This window comes from Malaclemys terrapin, chromosome 24, assembly GCF_027887155.1.
Source record: "Malaclemys terrapin pileata isolate rMalTer1 chromosome 24, rMalTer1.hap1, whole genome shotgun sequence".
In the NCBI taxonomy this organism is placed as follows: Eukaryota; Metazoa; Chordata; order Testudines; family Emydidae; genus Malaclemys; species Malaclemys terrapin.
Genome location: NC_071528.1, coordinates 14,909,883 through 14,934,703, shown reverse-complemented (window position 1 = coordinate 14,934,703; position 24,821 = coordinate 14,909,883). Strand labels below are relative to the sequence as shown.

The window sequence follows — 24,821 nt, the reverse complement described above, 5'->3', positions numbered from 1 at the left end:
GGAAGTTTGGAACTGGAGCCGAACTTTGCATTTTTGGTCCACCTCTAGCTGGAAGAAGTGTCCAAACTTTTGGGTGGCTTTTCTGAACTCGACCTCCTCAGACTTTTGTCTGTTACTAGGAGGAATTATCTCATACAAGACCAAGCATGGACTATTCTTACTTGGGTGGTGCATCAAAGTTGTGTGGGGGGGGGGAAGTGCTCCCTGCCGCGTGTGTAGCTGTAGTGTACATCTGCTAGCCCAAGATTTCCTCCAACCTTTAGACCATCCAGCAGACACCTTGCTTATTAACTAGAACTCGGTGAGTAAATATTGAGCTGGACTCAGGCTGTTCTAACAAGCAGCTCCAGATTCGGCAGACCCAGGTGGTAAAATGTCAAACACATTCAGAGAGGCGGGGGGGGGGGGGGGGAGTGTTATTGTCTGTTCTGCGCAAGGGTCTGAAAATTCAGTTTGCCTGCACGCTGCTGTTAAAGGTCCGTGGTTAGTTTTTTAACTGTACCAGTCTTCAGAGCCACCAACTGGAACTGTGGACCCAGATCTGTGCTAAGCAACAGGGAGTCCTGTGGCACCTTATAGACTAGCAAATGTATTGGAGCATAAGCTTTCGTGGGTGAATACCCACTTCGTCAGACGCATGTGCTGTCACACTAAACTGGGAGGCCCAGGGTACTGCCTCAGGACTGAAATCTCTTACAAATAAACCCTGCATTGTAACACTTTTAAAGATGCAACAAGCAACATCTTTTAAAAAATGGATATAAGTGTCAGGGTGTCAGACTGGAGCGTCCGCCTCTGACCTTTTGTTGGGTTAATTTCTGGGAGAGGCCAGTTCAGAAGTTTATCTCTGCTTTGGGATTAAGAAATCCTTGCCTAATGGGTTTAGACGGAGATCTGATTTGCAGCTTATAAAACGGAGAAGAAAGCAAGGGGATGTTGGACTAGCTATTGCCGACAGACAGCAATATCTGGTGGTGTCATTTCTGGTTTCCTGGCTTTGCTATCGTATTGATCAGTTAATGCCCCGGTGAGATAGGCAAGAGGGCTGATCACTTTAGTTACCTCTGGGGTGGGACACTGGGGCACAGGGACCATTAGAGCAGGAAGTGGATTAGAATTCTGTACCCAATTGAAGCAGCAGGGGAAGTTCTCAGGTGAGCTGGAGGTTACCTGAGTTTGACCCAGGCTCCCACGTGCTTTTGCAAAAACTGGACCTTGAGTTTATACCTCACACCAAAGATGCCTCGATGGGGCGTTGTTACAGGTCAGAGGAAAGAACCCCTCCAATGGACTCACCAACCCGTTGTCTCATAGCACCTGGGTTTTCCACAGGGTTCTTCCACACAGGAGATCTGATGAGCTCACCCCTCTGGGGGTCTGGCGGAGGGTAGGGCTGGGTGTGATCAGACTTAAATAATCTTTTTAGACCAAAGAACCTGAACTTGGAGAGTTCTAAAACAAGAAATATACCCCAGGGTGGTTGTTTTTGCCTTTTTCTCTCTCAGAACCAAGCTGTTTGAAAGGTGATTCCAGCAAAGGCTAAACGGCTGATCAGAGCATGGGGAGGCGTCTTTCTCCCTTTGCCCCCATCTCAGCTCAGAAAACCCTGGCTTCATGGCTAAGGCACTGGGCTGGGACTCAGGAGATGTGGGTTCGATTCTTGACTCAGACTCCCTGGATGACCTTGGGCAAGTCACTGCATCTCTCTGGGCCTCAGCCCCCATGGGGATAATGATACTTCCTGTGGCTGTCTTATCTATTTAAACAGTGAGCTCTTTGGGTCTTTCTCTTCCCCCTGTGTCTGTGCAGCGCCTGGCACGGTGGGGTTCTCAGCTCAGGTGGGGCCTCTCTCTGCTACTGAAATAACGAGCAGGGGCAGCGCTCTGTCTCCTGAGTATCATGTCATGGCCGTGACTCCCCCTGTCCTGGACTCAGAGTCTCAGACCCCACAAATTCATTGCAAGGGTGATGGATGTCTGGGGTGGCAGAGCACAGGTAGGGTGCCGTACGAGCGGCAGCACTGCTGCGTTCCTCCAGGAGCTGAGCTAAGCCCTGAAACAGCCGAGGGGGTGATATCCTATCAGCCCTGCCTTAAATGAAGGCCAAATCTGCCAAGTGGAAAACTGAAGCCTTCCCGCGTCCGGCGTGATACGCAAACGGGGATTCGATCCCGCACGCTCCTCTGCAGCCATCCACGGCATTAAGAGAGCCCAGTGCAGCCCCTTCAAACCAGACGCCCCCGCTGCATGCGGCCTTTCGACAGGACACGTGAGCACCTGATCAATTTCTCCTGCCTCCGTTCTTCTGCGGAGAAGGGTTTGGAAACCACATGGAGAGAGGCCTGAGTCACCAGGTGTGACGAACTGGGACTGTTCTTACTGTGGTGTGTGAATGCTGACGGGAGTGTGGCTAGGATAGTCTGCATTGGAGGATGGGAGTCTGCCCGAAGGCGAATACCTGAGCGTGTAACATGAGAACCCAGGAAGGGGTTGGAGGCCAGGTGACACCTTGGCCCAGGAAACTGAACAAAGGCTGTGGGAGGGGTCGCTGAAGGCAGAGTGCTGGAAGCGGGCTGGAGAGATGGCTGGGAGGCAGAGATGGCTCTGACCCCCCAAAGGGGGGTGGGCTGGGATGCCCTGGGACCCCAAGCTGGACCTAACTGAGGGGGGGGCCCTGTTGTCTGTGCCTGCAAGACCTGTCTTGGACTGTATTCCTGTCATCCAAATAAACCTTCTGCTTTACTGGCTGGCTGAGAGTCATGGTGAATCGCAGGAAGCCGGGGGTGCAGGGCCCTGAGTCCCCCAATACTCTGTGACACCAGGTCGGGACCCAGGTCCAGATCAGCGTCCAACATTCCTGAGAGCTTCGGGGGCCACTGGGACGTCTGGGGCCAGATCAGCCTTGCAGCTGGGCCCCAGCTGCAGAGTTCGGCTCTACAGCCAGGCCCGGCTCTGAGGTTCCCGAGGTTTGGGAGGTGGAGTTTGGTGTTCTGTTGGGGGGTTGGGCCAGTCTGGTGTTCCGGTTCAGCAGGCTCAGAGTCCAGGGGTCAGGTCTGCTCTGCTTTCCTTAGAGAGCCACGGCATGGAGGTGGGTGGACTGGGTGGGGCTGAGTCACAGACTGACTTCGTGGCATTTGAAATGCACGGCAGAATTCCCTGGTCCATCCTCAGCTCAATCCGGGTTACATGTGGCCTTTGCAGCCCTAAGGACCCCACCCCTGGGAAGATGGCCTCTGCCCAAGAGCTCCCAGTCCTACCCGCACAATCCACCCAGTGTTCTAATTAACCCTCAACAGCATCCCCTCTGCAGTGAGCTCAGCAGCAGCATCCTCCCCGTGCAGATGGGGAAACCGAGGCACCGAAAGGGCTCCCATAAATCAGAGCTGGGATTGGCACCCGGTCGCCCCTGGCTGCCCGCCCTGTGCTCCTGAGCTACGTGGTGCAATCCGTCGTGCTGCAGAGATTCGCTTCAGCCGTGGCCGTTTCTGTCAGCTGCTGGCCGGTTGCTGGGACATTAAGCAGATGGCAATGGAACCAATGCTTTCCATTCTCCAGCTCTTTCTTCCTCCCCCTGTTGTTTTTGGATTCCTTGGGCATCTTCAGTTAGTTCATCTGGGTTAAACTGCTCGCGCAGGAGCTCAACTTTGTATTTTCTTTACATCAATGTGATCGGAGGTTATCAACTCCCCGGGAAAAGCTCTCGCGTCCCCAGAGACCCGGGCCGTGCGCAGGAGGGGGAAAGGGGACCCGTGTCTGCTGGATGCAAAGCTTATTGTGAGCCATTGAACGTTCCCTCTAGCAGCAGAATCCGAGGGGAAGGCAGCTTGGCACCTCATCCCCACCTGGCCCCTGCTCGTGGCTTGGAGGGGGGCATTGTTAACAAGAGTCCAGCCATGAATTCCAAAACCCAGCTGTGTTTATTAGGAGGATGAATTTCACAGCATGGAGAGCACCGTGTGCCATCTGCTGGTGCCAGTGGCAGAGTTCCCAAAGCGCCCCACCCCCCAGCAGACAATGCCCGTGGCTTGCCGTTCACTGGCTCAGAGCATCTGGCATTAGAACGAGCCAGCACTGGCTGCTCTCCCAGGGAAGGAGGCCTTTACCTCGGGGCGCTTTGTTCCCTCCCGGGGCTGTGGAGGCCGTTGGGAGATGATGCCAGGGCAGTGGAAACATGAGTCTGATTTTCGTTGCACCTGGGACTTTCCGCCCCACAGACGCCTGAAGATCTGTGGGCTTCGTGGGACCCCCACGGAGGATGGGGGCATCTACTTCACTCCCTGGGCTGCCTGTATCCTCCACCGTCCCCTGCCCCAAACCCACCGCATTGGTGGGAGAAGGGGAAGTTCCACGCCACGTCAAATCTGACCCACCTGGCCACAGCTGCTCTGGTTACGCAGAGTCCTGGCCCCACACAGAGAGGCTGTTGCAGGATCTGGGCCAGGGGAACCCACCCACCCCATGCCCCGTTTGTACCCGATCTGGCTTCCCTTTGCCAGCGCGCTGCTCACCCAGTTGGCACGGCTGGGAAGGGCGACATGTACAAGTTTCCCGGGGGTTGGTGGGGAGAAGGCCAGTTAGGACGGCTGCCATTCATGGAATGAGAGTTGAGAGTTGTCGGGTTCTGGGCACTCGGCCTTTGTGGAAGGCAGCAGGGATGCCTAGAATTCAGACTGCTCCGGCTCGTCGTCGCCCTCACGCCCAGCGGCCCCGTCCGGCTGCATGGCCCGCGTAGGGCAGGGATTTGTCCTGGGGGCTGAAACATGCTTTTGGAATCGAGGGGTGGGGGCGTTTGACTCGTTTGCTGCAGTCGCTCCTGTCACGTTCTGGGGTGCAACCCAGACGGGGGAGGGACTGGCACCTCTTACCCTGTAACCCCGAGTGGCTCCCGCTGCCTGGCCACTGTGGCGCTCTGCCTGGGACGCCCACAGTCAGCATCCAGCATGCCCTCTGTCTACGTACTGGGCAGCCCTGCGCCAGCTTTGGAACCTGGAGCCTGCCTGCAATGCCCCGGCTTCCCCCAGCCTTGGGTAACACCTGGTATGGTGACTCCACTCTCTGCCCCCCCCCCCCCACTTGTCCCAGAAAGGTGCGCTCTGAAACGTCCAGCCCTGTCCGGGGACAATCCGATGTTAAGGTTCATTGTCCTTTTCAGGAGTCAACAGTTTGCTACTTTAACCGGAGTTACCAAACAGTTCAGTTTAAAGACACGTTCCTTTGGAAAGACCTGGTTACCAACACCCCCGCCAGACCTGGGTCAGACACATCTGCACCGTCATTCCCGTGTCTATCCACAGCACCGACTCCCCACCGCGTACACACGTCCCAAGAATATCAATGATCGGGGAGTTATTCGTTTTCACCTCACCAGGTGTATTTTGTACAGAGAGTAGGTGTGTAGGGTGTGAATATAGGGGTGCTCGGTGTCACAGTTCTCCATTAGAACAGCGTGAAAAAGCCAAGGTCCAGTTCTTTTAGTTCTGACCCACCTGGGTTTGCAGCCTCCTGAATTTCTGGTTGGAACGAACGGAAAATATCAGCTACACGCTCGGGTTAAAGCAAAGTGCCGAGTTGCACCTGGTTGTGCACCAAGTTGGCCCTATGATGAGATAACTGGCTCAGTGGATATGGGGAAAGCGGTGGATGTGATATATCTTGACGTTAGCAAAGCTTTTGATACAGTCTTCCACAGTATTCTTGCCAGCAAGTTAAAGAAGTATGGATTGGATGAATGGACTATAAGGTGGATAGAAAGCTGGCTAGATTGTCAGGCTCAATGGGTAGTGATCAATGGCTCGATGTCTAGTTGGCAGTCGGTATCAAGTGGAGTGCCCCAGGGGTTGGTCCTGGGGCCGGTTTTGTTCAACATCATTAATGATCTGGAGGATGGTGTGGACTGCACTCTTAGCAAGTTCACAGATGACACTAAGCTGGGAGTAGAGATAGATACGCTGGAGGGTAGGGATAGGGTCCAGAGTGACCTAGACAAATTGGAGGATTGGGCTAAAGAAATCTGATGAGGTTCAACAAGGGCAGTGCAGAGTCCTGCACTTAGGAAGGAAGAATCCCATGCACTGCTACAGGCTGGGGACTGACTGGCTAAGCAGCAGTTCTGCAGAAAAGGACCTGGGGATTACAGTGGATGAGAAGCTGGATATGAATCAGCAGTGTGCCCTTGTTGCCAAAAAGGCTAACGGCATATTGGGCTGCATTAGTAGGAGCATTGCCAGATTGAGGAAAGTGATTATTCCCCTCTATTCAGCACTGGTGAGGCCACACCTGGAGTATTGCATCCAGTTTTGGGCCCCACGCTACAGAAAGGATGTGGACAAATGGGAGAGAGTCCAGCGAAGGGCAACGAAAATTATCAGGGGGCTGGAGCACATGACTTATGAGGAGAGGCTGAGGGAACTGGGCTTGTTTAGTCTGCAGAAGAGACGAGTGAGGGGGGATTTGATAGCAGCCTTCTACTACCTGAAGGGGGTTCCAAAGAGGTTGGATCTAGACTGTTCTCAGTGGTGGCAGATGACAGAACAAGGAGCAATGGTCTCAAGTTGCAGTGGGGGAGGTCTAGGTTGGATATTAGGAAACACTATTTCACCAGGAGGGTGGTGAAGCACTGGAATGGGTTCCCTAGGGAGGTGGTGGAATCTCCATCCTTAGAGGTTTTTAAGGCCCGGCTTGACAAAGCCCTGGCTGGGATGATTTAGTTGGGGATTGGTCCTGCTTTGAGCAGGGGGTTGGACTAGATACCTCCTGAGGTCTCTTCCAACCCTCACCTTCTATGATTCTACTGTCACTGGAGGGTAGATCAGGGCACGCGTGGGATTTGGTTCTATTTTGGGGGGATTGTCTGAACCTGACCCGTCTTTGTTGCAAAAGCTGGTGAAGTTTAGCAGCCCCCCTGATTTCTCCTGTGGCAGATCCCAGAGCCCTCAGTCAGGAATGGGCTGGGAGCTGCACAGATAAAGAGAAAGGCACGGTCCCTGCCCAATGATCTTACAATCTAATTAAAGACAGGACATGCAGCACACGCCAGAGGGGAGAGGGTACCAGCAAAGGGACGCACGGCTCCATGGACTAGCTGCATACCTCACTTGCCATCTGGCAAGGAATATGACAGGATGGAGGAGGAGAGAATAGATTTGCATTTGGCGGAGGCCCACGTGGCCAGGGGCCTTTCCCAAGGGGCCTGAAAGTGTCTCTTTCCAGCCCCACGTGTGCAAAGCTTTGTTAAAATCCAGTTACGTTCATGAGGGAAAATGCAAAGAAGGCACATTTCCGTGGGAGGATCGTCACTAGCGGACAGTGGTTAATAGGAGTATTAGACAGATATTCCTTCCCCTCCAGCCTGGCTTTTTTTAATCACCTTCCACTGCTCTCTTTGAGCCGCAGGATTAATTCTGGCCCTGGCAATGGGCTGTCTGTTCAGGAGCCAACCCGCCAGCCGCTGGGATTTCTAAAACCGGCCCCTTCTATTTTCAGCTGTTGCTTAAAACCCCTCCAAGCACCTGCTGCTTCTGCTCAGCCAGTCCCCGGGGAAGCTCCCGAGAGGAGATGCCTGGGCACCTGCCAATAAGGTTATACTTAGAAGCTGATCTTCACTGTCCTGCCCACGATTTGTCTCACCCTCCCTTCCCCTGAGACCTTGCTCCACATTTAAATAAAACTCTTGGGTTCAAGAGTTTATCGGCTTCAGCCGCTCACTTCCCACTCCCTGCCTCCCGATGCCGAATCGTCTGCCCGCCCCAGCGCTGCTCCCACCTGCCAGCAGCTGCGTGGAATGCGCCGGGCGCACTGACGGTGGCTCCATGCCAGGGCTACGGGGACAGCACAGGTGGCTTCCAGCCAAGCTGACCTGGACAGCGGAGTGCAGACAGGTGACCAGACAGGCCACCTCTGCAGTGGGTGCTGCATTGTGGAACAGCAGCGGGAGGGCTAGGAGCCCAGGGATGGCCCAGGCCCACATTGTGCTGGCCGCTGCACAAACCCAGCACAAAAAGACAGTCCCTGCCCCAAAGTGTTTCCAGGCTGAGTAAATCTCACTGTGTCCCTGAGTAAGGCTTTGCCCCTGGCTGGAATCACTGGATGGACGGGCTGTGAAAAGTTGTTTCCGCCCCTTGTCTGCCACATCAAATTAGTATTTATTTGTATGACAGCAGCAGCTAGAGACCGGGGTCCCATTGTGCCAGGGGCTGTACATACACCTTGGCAGCCCCTGCCCCCAGGAGCTAACAATCGAAACAGACAAGACAAAGGGTAGGACGGGAAACAGAGGCACCCCAGTGGGACTAGCCCAAGGCTACTGACAGAGCCAGGGATTAATCAGGGTCCCCTAGTCCAATGTTCTAGCCACTAGGCCATGCTGCGTCGCAGGGTGCCCAATTAGAGGTTGACCTCTCTGCTGGAGACGAGGCCTTAGCTGTATTAATGAGGGGGAATAAAAACGAACCAATTGTAGCAGAAACTTCCTCCCAGCCACAAGTCCCCGCCGTACGTCCAGGCATGGGATAATTGCTTCTCGATGCCCCGCTCAGTCTCATGGCTTCCAGAATCCCGGAGCCCTGGCTCGCTGCACTGACACCTTTGGACAGGGCGAGTTCCTCAGCTGAGTGTTTCTGTCCCGACTAAAACTCGGGGGATAAACGCGATTCAGTCTCGCCTTTTACGTGGTGCAGGACGGGCCAGAGCTCGGAAGGTCGTTCTCGCCCCGTTTCCAGGAGAAAATAGGTGCCCCTGTGTTTTTACAGCTTGGCCTTCATAAATAGAGAGAGACGACGTATGGATCAAAGATAGCTTTGTGTCTTAGGAGAGTGAAGGCTCAGTAGCGTTACTGTATTTAGGGCTGGCTCAGCTTTTCCATTCTAAGCCTCTGTGCCAGCGTATGCCCCCCCACCCCCCTTTTAAGGGCACACAATTTGTTTTGGGAAGAGAAACATTTGGGAGTTGAGCTCCTCGATCCTCTGTGGCTCTCGCCGCGCAACGCTGGCTGGGCGTGCCCGAGCGTTCTCCTCTGGAGAGCCGCATGCCCTAGATGGTGCTGCTCTTGATTTCTGTAGCCTGGCCGAGGAATTGTTTTGCAACCAGGGAGAGTGGCCGGCGGCGGGGGAAAGTTCCTCGTTTGGGTAGTAGGAGGGTGGGTTGGAGGAGCTCAGCAGCTGGCGTGACTGAGCTGGAGGAAGGAGTGCGCCGGCCCTCTGAAAATCGGGCCCCTGGCCTAGAATCAAATTGTTGCCACCACGTGACCTTGGGTGGTGGTTGTTATTTGTAATACAGGAGCAACTAGAAGCCCCAGCTGAGCTCCCAGCCCTGCTGTGTCAGGGGCTGCACCGTGAGACACAGTCCCTGCCCCAAAGGGCTCACAGTCTAACTAGCCAACCCAGGGGAGAAAGGAAATGTCATTGTCCCTCTCGGACAGAGGGGGAGCTGAAGCCCAGAGCAGGAAAGTGACTTGCCCAAGGTCACCCAGTGCAACTGTGGCAGACCCCAGGGGTAAACCCAGAGCTCCTGAGTCCCAGCCCAGTGTCTTACCCTCAAGGTTTGTCTTCCTCCCAAAGTGATTAGGGCCTGATTCTCAGTTACCACCAACGTCTAGGGGAGCAATGCAATCCTCAGCACCCTCTGGACGCCAGGTCCTTAGTTGCTGTGCTGCCTCAGTTTACCTAGGTGTGAAGTGGGGGTAACATTGTCTTCATTAATGCTATCATGTTCCTTGAGAACCAGTGAGCAATCGCTGTGAGCGCTGGATTCACTCTCCATCTTCCTGCCAAGCCGCTGGGCACATCCTGAACGGACTGTGCAAAGTTTATTGACCCAGACGTTTTTTGGCAAAAAAGATTCCAATTTGGTGACACGGAAACGTTTTGTGAATTTGTCTCAATTTCAGCTAAGTCTTTAGCTAACTCCTAAAAACAAACTGCAAAAATCAAAATGTTCAGACATTTTTTCGATTTGAAACAACTTTTTGTTTCAAAATTTCCTTTCATTTTATTTTTAAAAAATGTAAAAAGAAAAGAAGCGCTCAGTGTTCAACGTGAAACGGACTTTTCCCCCAACTTTCTGATTTGCCAAAAATTATGTTTTCGGTTTGACTCAAAACAGTTTTTAAAAACAATTCAGACTTGCCGGTGAACTGAAAAACCGGTCGATCACCGAGCTTTAATCCCAAACTCAGCGCTTGGCGGGGACAGCCTCATGGCTGAAATGTGCAGTCTCAAGCCCCAAGCAGAGGGTTCATGGTGCAGCATCTTCTCTCTGTCTCTGTCCCTCCTTCCCAGCAATGGTGACATTCCCTCGCTCCTGGAGCCGTGAGACTCCGGAAACATGGCAGAGCCCATGGTCTAGAGTCCTAGCCAATGTACAGCGGAGCCGGCCAGGGCGCAGGTCCTGAAAAGCTTGTTCAGGACGTCAGGGACCGTAACTAGTTTGTGCAGTTTGGTTGTGTCCGGTGTTTGGATGGAACTAGAGGCCAGACTCCAAGAGCAGGAAAAATCAGCCGGTGGATAAATAGGAGGTTCTCCCCGCAGAATCTGTGGAGCTTGGTAATTTTCAAACTGTTTTTGCTCCGTCCAGCAGGGCCGCAGCGAGTGAGACAGTTAGGAGCCTGCCAAGCTGCCCTGGTGCTGTGCATCGCTGCGACAAGAAAGCAGCTTTGTTCACGGGCTCCACGCATGACATGCTTGCGAGATGGCTGCTGGGGCTGGGATTACATCATGTCTCGCGGGGTGCTTCCAGCCTGACTGATGTGTCCCAATGTGGGGGCTGACGGGTCCCAGGCTCCTGGGGTCACCGTCTTTCAGATAAGTCTGGCCCCTCCGTGATCACGTTGTGCAACCATTGAGGTGTGAATCCCTGTGGCCTGGCTAAATTCCAGTCGGTGTAACGCCATTTCTGTCTTCCCCACTCCGTTGCAGTTTCATCTGGATACAGCACACGTCTCCACTTCCTATTCTAAACCACTGGCGTAGCGATGTTGTGCCCTGTTAAACAGCTGCCGTGCTCCAACCCAGAGGTGGCTGCATTGCAGCAATGGATGCAGGTTTTCCTGTCTCTGCTTATGGATTTAGGCACCTTTGGATGAAAGGCCAGAAAGAGACATGGGAGGTTATTCCTACCATGGGCACCAAGCTGATATGAATGGGGACGGAGATCAGATTCAGTGACGATGCAGGGTTTTGAGCCCCTTGTTTTTCTCTGCGCTGCAGGTGTTCCCTCTGCCATCCCTCCCCAGGAAGCAGCCCACAGTGCTTGTGGTGTGTGGTCCCGATCAGAACGGCGCCATCGGCTTGGTGTGCGCACGGCATTTGCGGGTGTTTGTAAGTATCCTTAACAAATCACCCACTTCCTTCTCCGCCACCTTCCTTGCGCTCCTAGGGGTGAGTGGCCCCTCGCTACGATCTCAGTAAGCGAGAGGAGACTTGGTCCCATGGCCTCTCGGTCCATGCTAGCGGCCGTGACAGAGTCAGCTCTTTGGTTCCTCAGGGTAGCTGCCCCTGTTAATTCATTCATCAGAGGCTCTTCACCTGCAGTAGGAGATGCAAGGATGGGGACCTGGTACGGATCCCCGTTCTGCATCACAAGTTGGCCCCTGGCTCAGATCCGCAGGGCCCAGGGCGAGACACCCAGGGGCTGTTTGGAGGCCCAGGAAACTCTGAGACTGTTTCCTGGGGGACGAATCTCCACATGGCAAACTCAACCGGTGCCCCTGGCAGGACCCGGCCCCTCTGTGGGCTGCCCTCGCAGAAAGACCCAGGACTGAATGGGTCACACAGACCTGACCCCTCCCCTTATCTATCCGTTCAGAGCTGAGGGGTGGGGAAGGCCCCCCCTTTCACTGTCTATGAGCCACCTGTTCTGGGGACAGAGGCGCCTTTCACCAGTGCTAAAACCCCCTGTAACAACCTTCCTGAGTTCCTGGAGCCCTGGGGCAGCCAGGGAAGGGCCTGGGGCAGCTAACCTGATCTTGCAATGAGATCCAGAGTGTGGAAGCTAATGCAGTTTGAGGGCTGCGGGACCTGAGCAGGTCTGATATCCCATCCACTAGAGGGCAAGCAGCAGCCTGTGCATTCAATGGGCCCGATTCTCGGCTGCTTCATTCCCACCCTGGGACACGCTGGGGGAGGTGGGACTTTGGGGTGGTTGAGGAACTGTAGCCACCGTTGTGCTTACCGTGTTCTGAGCACCCCCACACCCCCAGAGCGAATGAGAGCAGCCCCAGGGCTGCTCTAATTTATGCTCTGCTCCCTGTGGCCCCTAGGAATGGCCCCTAGTCAGGGTGCTATCCCCAGTGCCAGAGACTGGGCGCAGGGCTGGTGCAGAGCCTTTATGCCCAATGTGCAGAGGCATCACAGTATGCTCTAGGGAGGTGAATACTCCTTGTCTATATGATTGCACCCAGAGTCCGCCGGGTCCAGTTCTGAGCTAGAAGCTGGTCATGAAACTGCAGGGAATTCAGGAGCCGCTAAACACTGCCAGAGCTGACTGACAAATAAAGATCAGACCAGCTAAATACAGCAACTCCCAGCGAAAATCCCGTGGGAAAGGGTCGGGCAGGGCGGGAGGGGATGGAGCAGAGAAAGCGAAGAAAAGAGCCCCGCGCCCCGGCAGCGAGATCTGTCTGACCGTGGCTTGTCTCCTCGGGGGGCCGTGGGACAGCGGTTACATGGTCAATACGCTGCAGGATTCAGAAGGGAAAGCTGCTGCGATCGACGCATGAGGCTGTTGCTGGGAGCTCGCTGGCTGAGCGGCCCTTTCCCAGCCTGGACCGAGGGCTGCACCGCTCAGCTGTCTCCCTGCCAGATGTCACAGCAGCAGGGTGTGTGTGTGGGGGGGGGCAGAGGGATCGCTCTCCTGGTAAACTCAGGGGTGGCTTGTCTTTCCTGGCTCTCTCTCAGCCTGGGAAGAGTGGGGGGATCTGTCCCGTGTGATGCTGCAGTCTCTGTAAGCGCTGTCAGTCGGAGAGGTCCCAGCGTGGTGCAAAGCCAGGCAGGCCCAGCGGCAAACACTGTGGGAGCAAATGCAGCATCTCCCTGGACGCCTGCTAACGCCACCCAACGGCCTTCCTTCAGCGCTCCCCGTATCCCAGCAGTCGGGCGAGAGCAGCTCCTGCTCCATTACTCCTGGCTAACGCAGGCTAGATCATGCCAGGCCCCGAGGGAGGAACCAGCTGTGCCCTGTAACCACGAGCGTCATCCTGCCATTCCTCCCCCCGATCCCTGAGGGGCTGTGGGAAGCCCCCAGGAGCCCACCCAGACAAGCCCCTGGGGGTCTGCCAGCGGGTTAGACCCAGCTCCTGCTTTCGATACAAAGCTCATCCACTTGCCTGCTGCAAACGAGACCCAGAGGCATGCCCGCATGTGTCTGGAAATGTTCCCAGCAGCCCGTTTCCACGCCCCACAGGAAAGTCCAGGACCAGCACTGGACATGGTCAGGAGCTGGTCTGGTTAGAAAAGCCATCGCAAAGATGTTAGCACTGCACCGTGCCCCCCTTCGAGTGCTTTGCAAAGAGTGATTAAAACCCAACTGCCCTGGGGAGTGCAGGATTCTCCCTGCTCTTCTAGTGGGGTGACGGAGAGTTGCTCAGGGAATTGCATCTTCCAGTGGAACCCAGGAGTCCCGAGTCCCTTCTCCGTAGCCACAAGACCACCCTTCCCATCCCTCTGGGAGCCATCTGCTGTGCCAGTCTTTCCGAGTGGGCCATCCAGCTGAATAACCCCTCTGCCGTTGTTTGCTTAGTGCCCCGGCGGTTCCCGAGCCAACACCCACTGGGCTCAGGGCGAATCTTTCTAGTGTGCGCCAGGAGCGCTGGACTGGGCCGCAGGAAGAAGTGGGTTTTTTACCCACGAAAGCTTATGCCCAAATAAATCTTAGTCTTTAAGGTGCCACCAGACTCCTCGTTGTTTTTGTGGATACAGACTAACACGGCTACCCCCTGATACTGGGCCCCAGGTGGTTTCCTTTCTGCCTGTGGCAGAGGACCAAAGGTGCTGGGTTGCGTGCAGCTGCCCGTCAAGGTGGGGCAGAGGAAGGAAGGGGCTGGGGTGGGAAGAGGCGTGTTGGGTGTGGGTTAAAGCGTTCTCTCCTCCTCCCCCCTCAGGAATACGAGCCGACCATCTTTTACCCCAAGCGGTCCCTGAATTCCCTGTATCGGGATTTCACCACCCAGTGCGAAAAGATGGACATCCCCTTCCTCTCATACCTGCCGACGGAGGTGAGCGACGCCCCGGGGGCACGGAGCGCGTGGGCATGGGTGTGTGTGCACATGCAGTTCCCCTCCCCTTTACTCTGCCCACCGAGCCGGCCCCCATTCAGATCTAGAGCATGCGCTCTCCAGCCACGTCGGAGACACGAGCACCCACCAGAAACCCAAACTCAACAGCCAAAGTTCTTCCGGGGTTTAGAGCCGTCAAAGCCTGGCTTACGTTAGTGCTGGGTGTCGGGGGTGGGGGGAGAGCAGGTTTCTGCAGCCTGGCACAGTGGGGGCTTTATAGGCACTGGGGACCTTGGGAGACTTTCAAATGGCCAGTGTGTGTGGGATCTTCTGTGCAGAATTCACCAAGCTGCCGTTGTGCCTAAAGGACGCGGCTTCCGATCATTTCAACTGCGCCGCGCCGAGCTCCCCTTTCACGAGGGAGATGGCCCAGGGGGTTCCCCTGATCAGCCCCCGCGGGGCTTTGTCTGGCTGCTGTGCACAGCGGTGCTGCAGGGAGGCAGGTGTGTCCCAGGGCTTAAAGAACATCAGGTTTCTAGCGCTTTTTAAAGAGGGCCCCCTAGTGCTGTGGGCTGCCTCGCTCCAGCCCGTGCTCTGACTCCAGCCGCAGAGCGTGGGTGGAGTGGGGGGGATTTGGAGGGGTTTTTGGCCGTGCCAGTCACATGTGTCTGAGCAGAGCCTCTCAGCTCTAACTCTCCTTGGGGCAGGGACTGTCTTTTTGCTCTGTGTTTGTACAGCCCCAAGCACAATGGGCACCTGGGCCATGGCTGGGGCTCCTAGTGCTATAGTAATACAAATCATTCATAATCCTAATTACAGGCAGTTCTTTCAATGCTGGTAAGAAGGAAGGTGCAGGGGCTCCTAGGCTAAACCACCCGGGGTCTCATACTGGTGTGAGGAACCCAGAGGCTGAGACTAGGGGGAAAAGCAGGGCCCAGACTAGATTTGAGGTGTATTCCGTGCGGGGACGGTTTTGGCCTTTTGTTCAGGCGTCTGATCCCAGCATCAGGGTTCCAAAAACTCCAAACGGCGAGTATAATCCGCTCGCTGCTGGAAAAGGAATTATTGAGTCTTATTTCCTACCGGCCCAAACAAACACTGCCAGCTATTTTCTTCTTTAAACATTGGACTCCGTTGGAGGAATGTGACCTCAAATTACTGTCCCGCGTGGCTCCATTCCACTGTATGGGCAAGAGCACAATTGCTTTCAAACCCTTTGGGGTTTTGGTCCCAGTTTCTGCCGCAGGCTCTGGAAATGCACAGTAGAAGTTTCTCGTTACAGCAACAATAAGATCAAATACGTTCAATTTAAAACCTATTACAACCTGGCTCCTTTTTGGGGGCAGTGTTTTTTTAAGCTGTGCCATAGAAGTTCAGCATCAGGACAAAAAAAATAACCCTGTAAAAATTTTTTTTTAAAGACCTTGCTTCCGGCCAGCACAGCAGTTTTTCACTCTGACGTCCTGGATGTTAGCAGCTTTTACTAAACCTCCAGGAGACCAGGCCTGCTAACGTTAATCTTGTGATTTCTTCATTCTGGGAAGCCACCTGTCACTCCAATGCCTGTGGTCAGGCCTTAAAGAGAAACCTCCACAGGAGAACGATAGAAAATGACACAAATGAATCAAGCTGGGCTTTCTTGCTGCACTCAGAAGTCCGAGCGCTCTCTCTTGCTCTGCCTTCGTCTTTGGAGACGTCCCCAGGGGAATGTTCCTCTTCTATTGAGGGCCCCGGCCACTTGTGAGCCTTAAAGATCCTCTGGCAATTTTTGTAAGAGCTGGCGTGTGCTGCCCAAACCCCAGGTGTGGCAATCTCCAGCTTGCTTCCCTATAGCCCCCCTGCCGTTTGCATTGTGCATGGGATTATCTTCACTTCCTGGCCTAAACTGCAGACGCCATGTTGCTACGTGCAGTTCGACAGCTGGAGCTGGATGGTCTTTCCTCGTGCCCGTTGGATGACACCCAGTCCACTGCTGTCACGCCAGCCGGGGGCAATGGCTCATGGTTACAGCTTCTAACCGAAGCCAGGAGCTGCAGCCACCACCTACCGACAACCCCACCCGGCCTGCGGCTAGAGCGCACACCCTTAACACTGAACGCTTGATACAACCCACGTGTGCCTACGCCTCCTGCCAAGCCACTTCCCGAGCCCCCTGCGATAGATATCAACTGCCCACAGCTGTTCTCTCTCCCGCGCTCCGGGCTGGCCAGACTGTTCCTAGAGGTTGATCTTCAGTGCTGGGCTGGGCAAAAGTTCCCAGCTAATTTGGATGGCAGCTGGTCCTTTACTCTGCATCCAAGGCGTGTTGTAGGGGGACACTTGGATGAGGGAAGAAGGCTCTGGGAGATGCTTCTCTTTCTCATTGAATGGTACTGTCAGTCCTTCGGGGCCTTGCGCTCTCACGGAGCCAGCGTGCTAACAACATCTGTCCCGTCTCCGTAGGCGTGGCAGGGAGAGGGGAAGTGCCCACGGAGAGCTCGGCAGGCAGAGGGGAGGGGGCCGTGCTCCAGCATGAGGGTCCGTACAGGGAGAGCATGGGGTGGGGCAGCCAGGACCCCTAGTGCACTGGAGCGGGTGCACTCGGTCACCTTGGCCTGTGTGCACGGGAGTCCACGGAGGGCCTGTGGGCTGGACGAAGCCCCCCTGCCGGCCGGGTGCCGTGAGGCTCAGGCTGGCAGATGGGGGTTTCTGACTGGTCCCGCCCCCTCCAGGTCCAGCTGATCAACGACGCCTACAACGTGGTGATCGACGCCATCCTGGGAGCCGACGCCGAGCCGGGGGAGGTGAAGGAGCCGTACACCAGCATCTTAGCCACCCTGAAACAGATCCGGATCCCCATCGTCAGCCTGGACGTGCCCTCAGGTGGGGATCCCAGAGCCTCCCCGGGAGACCCCGCCTCTCGCCTTACCCTCTCCTATTGGCACTTGCTCTCCCCACCCCGCACCCGAGAATGCTCAGCCCTGGTTACCCGCCTTTCACCACCTCAGGTCCAAGTGGCTGCAGGGTCTTACTTCGCCCTCCCCTTCTGTTCCTCCCAACCCCTTCTCTGTGGTCCCATCCCCTTCCTGCTTGTCCTTTCCTGCCCTGGGAGTAGCCGGCAGGATCCGATCCACCAGGCAGCCCTGACCCAGCCAGGGCCTTTGTCCTGGGTGGCAAAATTCTGGGCACAGCCACAGTTGTAACAATAGGAAGGGCTGATCACCAGCCAACCCGATAAGGACCACCGCCCCCCACCTCCTGCATCTCTCTCGAGCCCCTCTGCAGCCAGGGACCCCTGGGGTTACTGGTTACGTGCTAAGAACAGCTTCAAGGAGAGCAAACCCCAGGACAGATCAGTCATATCATCGTGTGCATGAGAGCGGAGGATGGATAGGACTCTCCTGGGTTCTGGTCTCAGGTCTGGGAGGGAAGTAAGGTTTAGTGGGTTAGTGCCTCAGTTTCCTTCCCTGTGTAGACTAGGGAACATGGTCTGGGCCTCCCGAGTCTCGTGAGGCTAAATTCATAAATGTTTGTAAAGGGCCTTGAATTGCAGACTGAAAGCCACTGGTGAACTAGGGCCGTGGTTCTCAGCCTTTTCCATTCCGGGACCTCCCCTTTAACTGGGACCTCGCTGGGGCCCCTCCCATGCAGCAATGCAGGGGGGAGCTCGGGAACTGGAGCGCTGAGGAGAGAGGCAGATTAGCGGGAGCGAAGCCGGCAGTCAGCACTGCTTGGTCTCTGCTGGGCTAACGAGAGACGTTCGATGGGGTTTGTAGGAGCGGCTGAGCGAGTGGCCCCAGGAGTGCAAGTGCTGCTGTAGGCCTGGGTTCGAATCCTGCCTCGGGCAGCTAGTGAGAAGCGAGTCCAGGGTGGGATCCAGCCACAGGGGGATCCGCTCACGTTACAAAGCCAACCTGCAGCGTCTTTTGGGGGTGCAGCTGATCGGAACGGGGGGGTGTTGCCAGAGCTTGGAGCGGGCACCTTGCACAGTGATACGCTGGAGCTTATGCGATCGGACACCCAGCTTCCATGGGCGCGCACTTTCCCACCGTGTGACATGAAGGAGGGCGTGGTGCATGTCTGGGATCCAGATGAACAGCGGATGCTTTAGCTTCCGGCGTGGCACGGAGACAGTCCCTTCTCCTCCCTACGAAAGTGACCTAGCTTCTCCTCTGGGGCTCTGACCCTGGGGAGCGTTTGAACTCTGTCTCCTGCGTGCCAGCTTCCCCTATTCCTGGGTGTCCTTCGCTTGCCAGCGGCTCTGGCTCCCAGCTGAAAGGGAGCTGCCTCGCGATGCATTCAAGGCATTTGTAATAAATACTACGCTCCCCAAAGTGAGACATGATGTAATTTCGTGTCTGGTGGCCGGGCCTGGTATTGCCATCAGACGGCAGCGAAAACCCCTGCGCTGCCCAGCCAGGGGAGGAACAAACAGGAGCCCTGGAGATTTAATGTGCAAATTCCCACCTAATGCCAGGGCCTGCGTGGGAGAAGCCGTTCTGGCTCTGCCCGGCCCTGCGTCCCCTAGGCGGGCCGCTGCCATGGAGCGGAGGGACACACACCTCACTCCTCAGCTGAGTTGGTACGGCGCTGCAGAGCTCTGCTAGTGCCCCTTCCACTCTGTCTGCTGGGTTGTGGGTGCGAGACCAGCTGGTGTGGGCAGAGGAGACACTGAGTTCATTAATCTACCGGGTGGGATGGAAACAGCCACCCTGCTGCTTGGCATTCTCCATCCGGCTATTTATTTGTATAGCCCTGTTGATGGGGCATCGCAGCTCACTGACCCTAGCTGAATTCCAGCCTAGGGGGAGGCATTCTGCCTCTCTCTAAATTCCCTGAGTGGCAAGAACTGGATCCGGCTTCCTTCTTTGCTTCCTCTCCCGCCGCGTTGCTGTGGGCCGGGCGCACAGCTGCTGAGTTCCACACTAGAAGTGGCTGCATGTCAGGCACGAGAGACTCGCCAGAGCACACAGTGTCCCCTGATCGCTCCTGAGGGGCACAAAGGGGCTCTTCACCCAGCTGAGGTGTGATGGGTTTGGTCACAGAAACCCCCTTGGGACTGTCACATGATGTGCTGAATTTACCTCTGAGTCCGTTTTCCCTGCTAGCTTGGGACTCCAGAACCCTGCCTTGTGGAGCCAGACACGCCAGCCTGCTGCAAACACAGACCCAGGTCTGGTCCAGGCCCCCAAAGCTGCAGACTTTAACCAAAAACTGCTCAGCAGGTCACCTATCTCCAGCACCAAGACACCCAGTTCCCAGTGGGATACAAACCCCAAATAAATCTGTTTTACTCTGTATAAAGCTCATAATTGTCCGCCCTCTATAACACCGATAGAGAGAGATGCACAGGTGTTTGCTCCTCCAGGTATTAATCACTTACTCTGGGTTTATTAATTAACAAAAAATATTTTACTAAGTATAAAAAGTAGGATTTAAGTGATTCCAAGACAGAACAAAGTAAGTTACCAAGCAAAATAAAAACAAAACACGCAAGTCTAAGCCTAATGCATTAAGAAACTGATTACAGGTAAATCTCACCCTCAGAGATGTTCCAATAAGCTTCTTTCAGATATTAGACTCCTTCCTAGTCTGGTCCCAATCCTTTCCCCTGGTAAAGTCCTTGTTAGTTTCAGCAAGCAACTTAGGTGAAAAGCAGGGGCTTTCTCATGACTGGGACCACCTTTGTTCTGTTCCACCCTCTTTTATATCTTTGGCACAAGGTGGGAATCTTTTGTCTCTCTGGGTTCCCACCCCTCCTTCTAAATGGAAAAGCACCAGGTTTAGGATGGATTCCAGTATCAGGTGACATGTTCACTTGTCCTGTGATACCCCCTCCATTCTTCCAGGACTGGCCTGCACCTATACAGGAAGGCTTGCAGGTAAATAAACCATTTACAATCAATTGTCCTGGTTAATGGGAGCCAACAAGATTCTAACCCATCATCAATGGCCCTCACTTTGCATAATTACAGTAGGACCTCAGAGTTATACTTCATATTCCTAGTTTCAGATACAAGAATGATACATTCATACAAATAGGATGATCACACTCAGTAGATTATAAGCTTTGTTATGATACCTTACAAGAGACCTTTTGCATAAAGCATATTCCAGTTACATCATATGCACACGTATAAACATATTTTTATCAAGCAGATGACGGGCACCGTCACATGAGGATTGGTCTCCGTGTCGCTGGGCGGGTGGGTGTGATCTGGACACTCCTGTTAGTGACATGGGGGGGAAAGGCAGACGTAGGAATGAGTGTGAAAATCTGCTCCTCACCAATGTGCAAGAGCCTGCAGGGGGATGGGGGACAGGTTAGGTTATTAACAGCTCAGTTCCCTGGGAACTCTGATCCCCCCCATCCTCCCCCCAGACCTCACCTTGCATGCAGCTGGGCTGTGGGGTGTCCCCTTTCCCCACCTAACTCCTCCCTCCCTGTCAATGCCGCTCCTGCCCGCCCGGCTTGCCTCTCACCTTTCCTTCCTCTCCTTTGCCACGGCAGGGTGGGACGTGGAGACGGGAAACAGCGAGGGAATCAGCCCTGACGTCCTCGTCTCCTTGACCGCGCCCAAGCAGTGCGCCACCCGCTTCCTGGGCAGGCACCACATCCTCGCCGGCCGCTTCCTGCCCTACGACGTGCAGAAGAAATTTGAGCTCAACCTGCCCGAATACCCAGGCACAGAGTGTGTGGTTTCACTTTAAGGCTCTGGGGGGGCGGGGATGGAGAGGGGAGTTTGGGGGGGGAGGAGAGGAAAAGCCACCCAGCTCCTCCATAATAAAAAGGCTTCAAAGCGTTTTGTATTTTTTTGAGCAGCCAGGTGACTCCCTGCTGGGATGCTGCGTCCTGGCACCAGGGCCTGGCTTCCCAGCCAGAGGCCACGCAGCTCCCAGGGAGGGCGTCTGCTGGCAGGAGGGCCTTGGGCATCTCAGGCCACCGTGACCAAGCCTTCATGTTGATCATTTAAACTCGGGGCGGGCCTAGGGGATCAAAGGCAGCGCTGAGCCAAACCCCTCCCCTCGCGTGGGTCCCACACCCCCGGCGTCTCAGCCCAGGGCGCGGGGTTGAATTGTGGAGTCATAGAGGCCGCTGTGTCGTTTTGCGGCAGGGTGAGGAAGGCTGGGTGGCTTGTTCCTGGGCTGCAAGGAACTCAGATACCCCAGTGACGGGCACCCATGTAAGTGCCTTGCTGGATAGGTCCCTCCCAGGCGAATTGCTTCCCAAAGGCAGGTGGAGGACGTATGGCAGGAGAAATGTACGCGCGGCCCCTGGCAGGACGGGCCCAGCTGACCTCACCGGCCTTTTCCATCACTCCCTGATCCACACGCTGGGATTTATCAATGCCCTTTTCACAGGAATCCTTGGTAAACAGGCGCCCGTGGAAAGAGCAGAGAGCGGCAAAGCCGGTGGCCCAAGAGGAAGGATCAGGTAGCGATTTCCTCCAGCAGCAGTTAGTCCGGCTCTCGCCCCGCGGGCCTCAGCCGCTGGCCCTTGCGGGGTCAGTCCGCTGCTGCTCTTGTCGGAGATCTGTCTGCCTGTGGAAAGGGAAGGAAATGACCTCCCTCTGCACTTGCTGGGCCCGGGCGGTAACCGCCCAGCGGCCCCTCAGCCAGGGAACAGGGCTCTCCTTGGGCTGCTGGCTGCGGTGCTGTGCCCATTGGGCCTAGAAGAGTTCCGTGCTGCTCTCCCCAAGCTGCCAAGAGCTAGGGGGCTCTAAGTCCCCCACCCAGGAGGCCTGGGAGCCGGCGGAATGGCTGGGGGGGGGTAACCACCGAGGAAAGCGGAGCTGAGGCCGTGGGTTCACGGGCTGGTCAGCACTGCCCTGCTTAGTGCAGGGATGGGCGGTCCAGCGCATGTCACTAGCAGAGGATTCCCCTAGAGGTAACAGGGACCCAGGCTAGGACCAGGGGCACCAGGCTAACTACCGCAGGCAACAGTGATATGGGTGGCTCCTGCCCGAAGTGGTGGCCGGGGCTGTTCCTAGCCCGGCTGCTTTGCCATGCGGGGAGACACCTGCATTTTTCTGCAGATCAGTGAAATCTCCAGGGGCCAGATGCCCCCCCCCCTTACCCCTCCCCACATCATCGTCCACTTGTTCTGAGCAAAAGCTCTTTGTAGCCGCTCTGTTTGCAGCAGCTCCCTGTTTCCAGGGGCAGGGAAATGACCCTTAGGTGTCAGCGTTCCCTTTCCACGAGCAAACTGCCCTGGGCCCTGGCCTGGCGAGTGTGTTCTCTGAAGTAGGAAGCAGAGTAGAGCTGGGTGAAACCGATTTTATTACCAGTGCTTAGTACCTGTGAGCAGCCTCCCTCCCTGTACAAAGCAACAGAGGGCCCTGTGGCACCTTTAAGACTAACAGATGTATTGGAGCAGAAGCGTTCGTGGGTGAATGCCCCCTTCGCCAGACGCAGTTAGCGAGACCCAGCAAGAGAGGAGGACCTGCTGTTGTTTACACAGCGAACGCTGCATCCCAGCTCAGCTTGTTCCGTTTATGTTTGTACGTTTCTTCTGTACGAGGCTGTAGCCTGGCTAACGGGCGTTGTTGCTGAGTGGGTGCACGGCTCAGTCGTGGGGCACCCCCATAGCCTCCCCAAATCCAGCCTGATATGCTGTCTCCGGGCCAGCGGATAGCGGCAGCAGGACCTGCCCCCCATAGCATTTAAGGTGGGGCCTGGGGTGAGTCCCACGGCCTGATTCTGCACTAGGGCAGCTAAGGGGCGTTTTGTCCTTGACCTTAATGGAAGCAAGATCAAGCCCAGAGCCTCCCTACAGCTTCCTTCTCCCCAGGGGCACGAGGCAAGCGACTTGCTTCAGTGGCTCCACCGGGCCACAGCTCTGGCCTGGTTATGCGCCCCTCTCCCCCAGCCCAGGATGCTCTGGCCACGCCCCCCCATGGACTCTCGCTTTTCTGATCGAGGCCCTGTCGAGCTGTCTGGACGCTGGTTCTCCAGCTCCTGCCTTTACCTCCCCTGACCTGAGCACGCCACTGATCCACAGGCGGGAGGCCCACGAGCGGCTGTGCTCTGCCAACCTGCCATCCTGCCGCCTGCGGAGGTCACGCGGGGTAACCTGCAGGCTGGGAAGGGCGAGCCAGGGGAATCGTGTGTGTGTGTGTGTAGCTAGCGCTGTCCTATTTGAATGAGGATTATCCATGTCAGTGACGGCAGCGTCCGCCCCGCAGGGGGAACTGAACGGCCTAGACTCAGGGCCAGGCCTTGTGTGGCGGAGCACAGCGGGGCAGGTTGGTCCCTTGGGATTTGTGCCCGCGTGTGTCGAACGTTTCTGTCTGTGGGCTCCGGGAGCTTCGTGGTTTGCGCGCAAACAGAAAGCCAGGGGAGACCGCTGCTAATAAAGATGGGCTTGGAACCGACCCAAGGCGCGTGGGCCTTTTATTCAGCGTGTCAGCTGGGTGTTAAGACCTGCCTGGGGCCCTTCAGACAGAGCAGGGCTGTCAGTTCCACTCGGGCTGTACGAAGACGTGGGCTGCCATTTGAAACCCTGCCACTCCCCTGCAACACGCCTTAGCCTCTGCTCAGCCCTGACTCCTGCACCCTGAGGTGCACCAGCGCTTTCCTGTCGGGAGAACCATTTGCAGCTCATTTGGAAATGCCGGAGTGAGACTGGCACGGAGGGAGCTGTGCAGGAGGGAAAGCTCGTCCCTAGACGCCGGTGAAACGTCTCCGGCCGCCTATCGATTGGCAGCTGTGCCCAGCCACGGGAGGGGAGCTTCGGAGTCAGCAGTTTCTGGGGACCCCTGAACAAAGAGCCCCAGCCGAGCCTGGGGCACCCGCTGTGCGAAATACTGCACAGACCCTGACTGAGACGGGTCCCCAGGGGGCTGGGTGCTGCCCAAAGACATCCCCTGTACTGATCACCTCGTGGGCGCTACCATTAGTGGAGCGGGAGTGCTGAGTCTCCCCATGGAAATACTGCGATGGGTGTGATCCGAAGATACACCTTCCAGGAGGTGGCTCTCCAGGAAATGACATATCCTGCAAGGCCAGAGCCTCAAAAGCAAGCCAGCCCCTTTGCACTGCGTGGGGTGGGGGGTGAGTGTCAGGAGTGGGGTGCAGAGTTCACCTCTGCTGGGCCAGACCTCCACCCGCAAGGACCATCAGTCAGAGGCGTAAGTCAGAGCAACCCCAAGGCTGCGCTAACCTTGCAGGTCAGATGCCAAGTGGCACTTGGACACTGAAAGTGCCTGGCATCGCCAAAAGGCCGAGTGATCGTGGAGAGGGTTGTTAGCCAGTCAGTCCTCTGTGAAATGCGTCATCTCCAGACGTTTCCTGAGCTTGTGCATCTGCAGAAGGGGGCTGATCCATCTTGTTGCCCCCTGCCAAGTGGTAGCAGGTGCTGAGGCCTTGCAGGTTGGTTTCCTACTGGAGGAGAAAGGTCTGTTTCCTGGGCTTGCAGGGGTGCTGCTATGCCCCGTTCCTCGCCCGGCGCTCTGCCCCTCAGCCCGTTGGATCGGATTTCTTGGAGCTTTGCGGAACAGGAGCAATTCCCCCATCACCGTGGGAGGGTTTAAAGTGCAGTTTGCTCTCAGGAACCTGACGACAGGCACCTGGTGGCATCAGAGATTCCCAGCCCTTAAGGCCAGCAGGGGCTGTTACGGTCACCTAGTCCCACACCT

At 55.9% G+C, this 24,821-nt stretch overlaps 1 protein-coding gene across 3 annotated transcripts in view; it reads left to right on the top strand.

The window, feature by feature from the left end:
* The window catches only part of YJEFN3 (YjeF N-terminal domain containing 3), a 43,306-nt gene extending 22,372 nt beyond the window's left edge, over positions 1–20,934 (top strand). For 2 of the 3 annotated variants that reach the window (XM_054013633.1, XM_054013632.1), the window contains exons 4-7: positions 11,201–11,311; positions 14,092–14,205; positions 16,917–17,067; positions 20,696–20,933. In XM_054013633.1, the coding sequence (XP_053869608.1) occupies positions 11,201–11,311; positions 14,092–14,205; positions 16,917–17,067; positions 20,696–20,895 (576 nt within the window). In that variant the 3' untranslated portion in view covers positions 20,896–20,933. Of the gene's footprint in view, positions 1–11,200; positions 11,312–14,091; positions 14,206–16,916; positions 17,068–20,695 lie in introns of all 3 variants that reach the window. The other variant, XM_054013634.1, reaches the window with a different exon arrangement.
* The last annotated feature ends 3,887 nt before the right edge of the window (positions 20,935–24,821 follow it).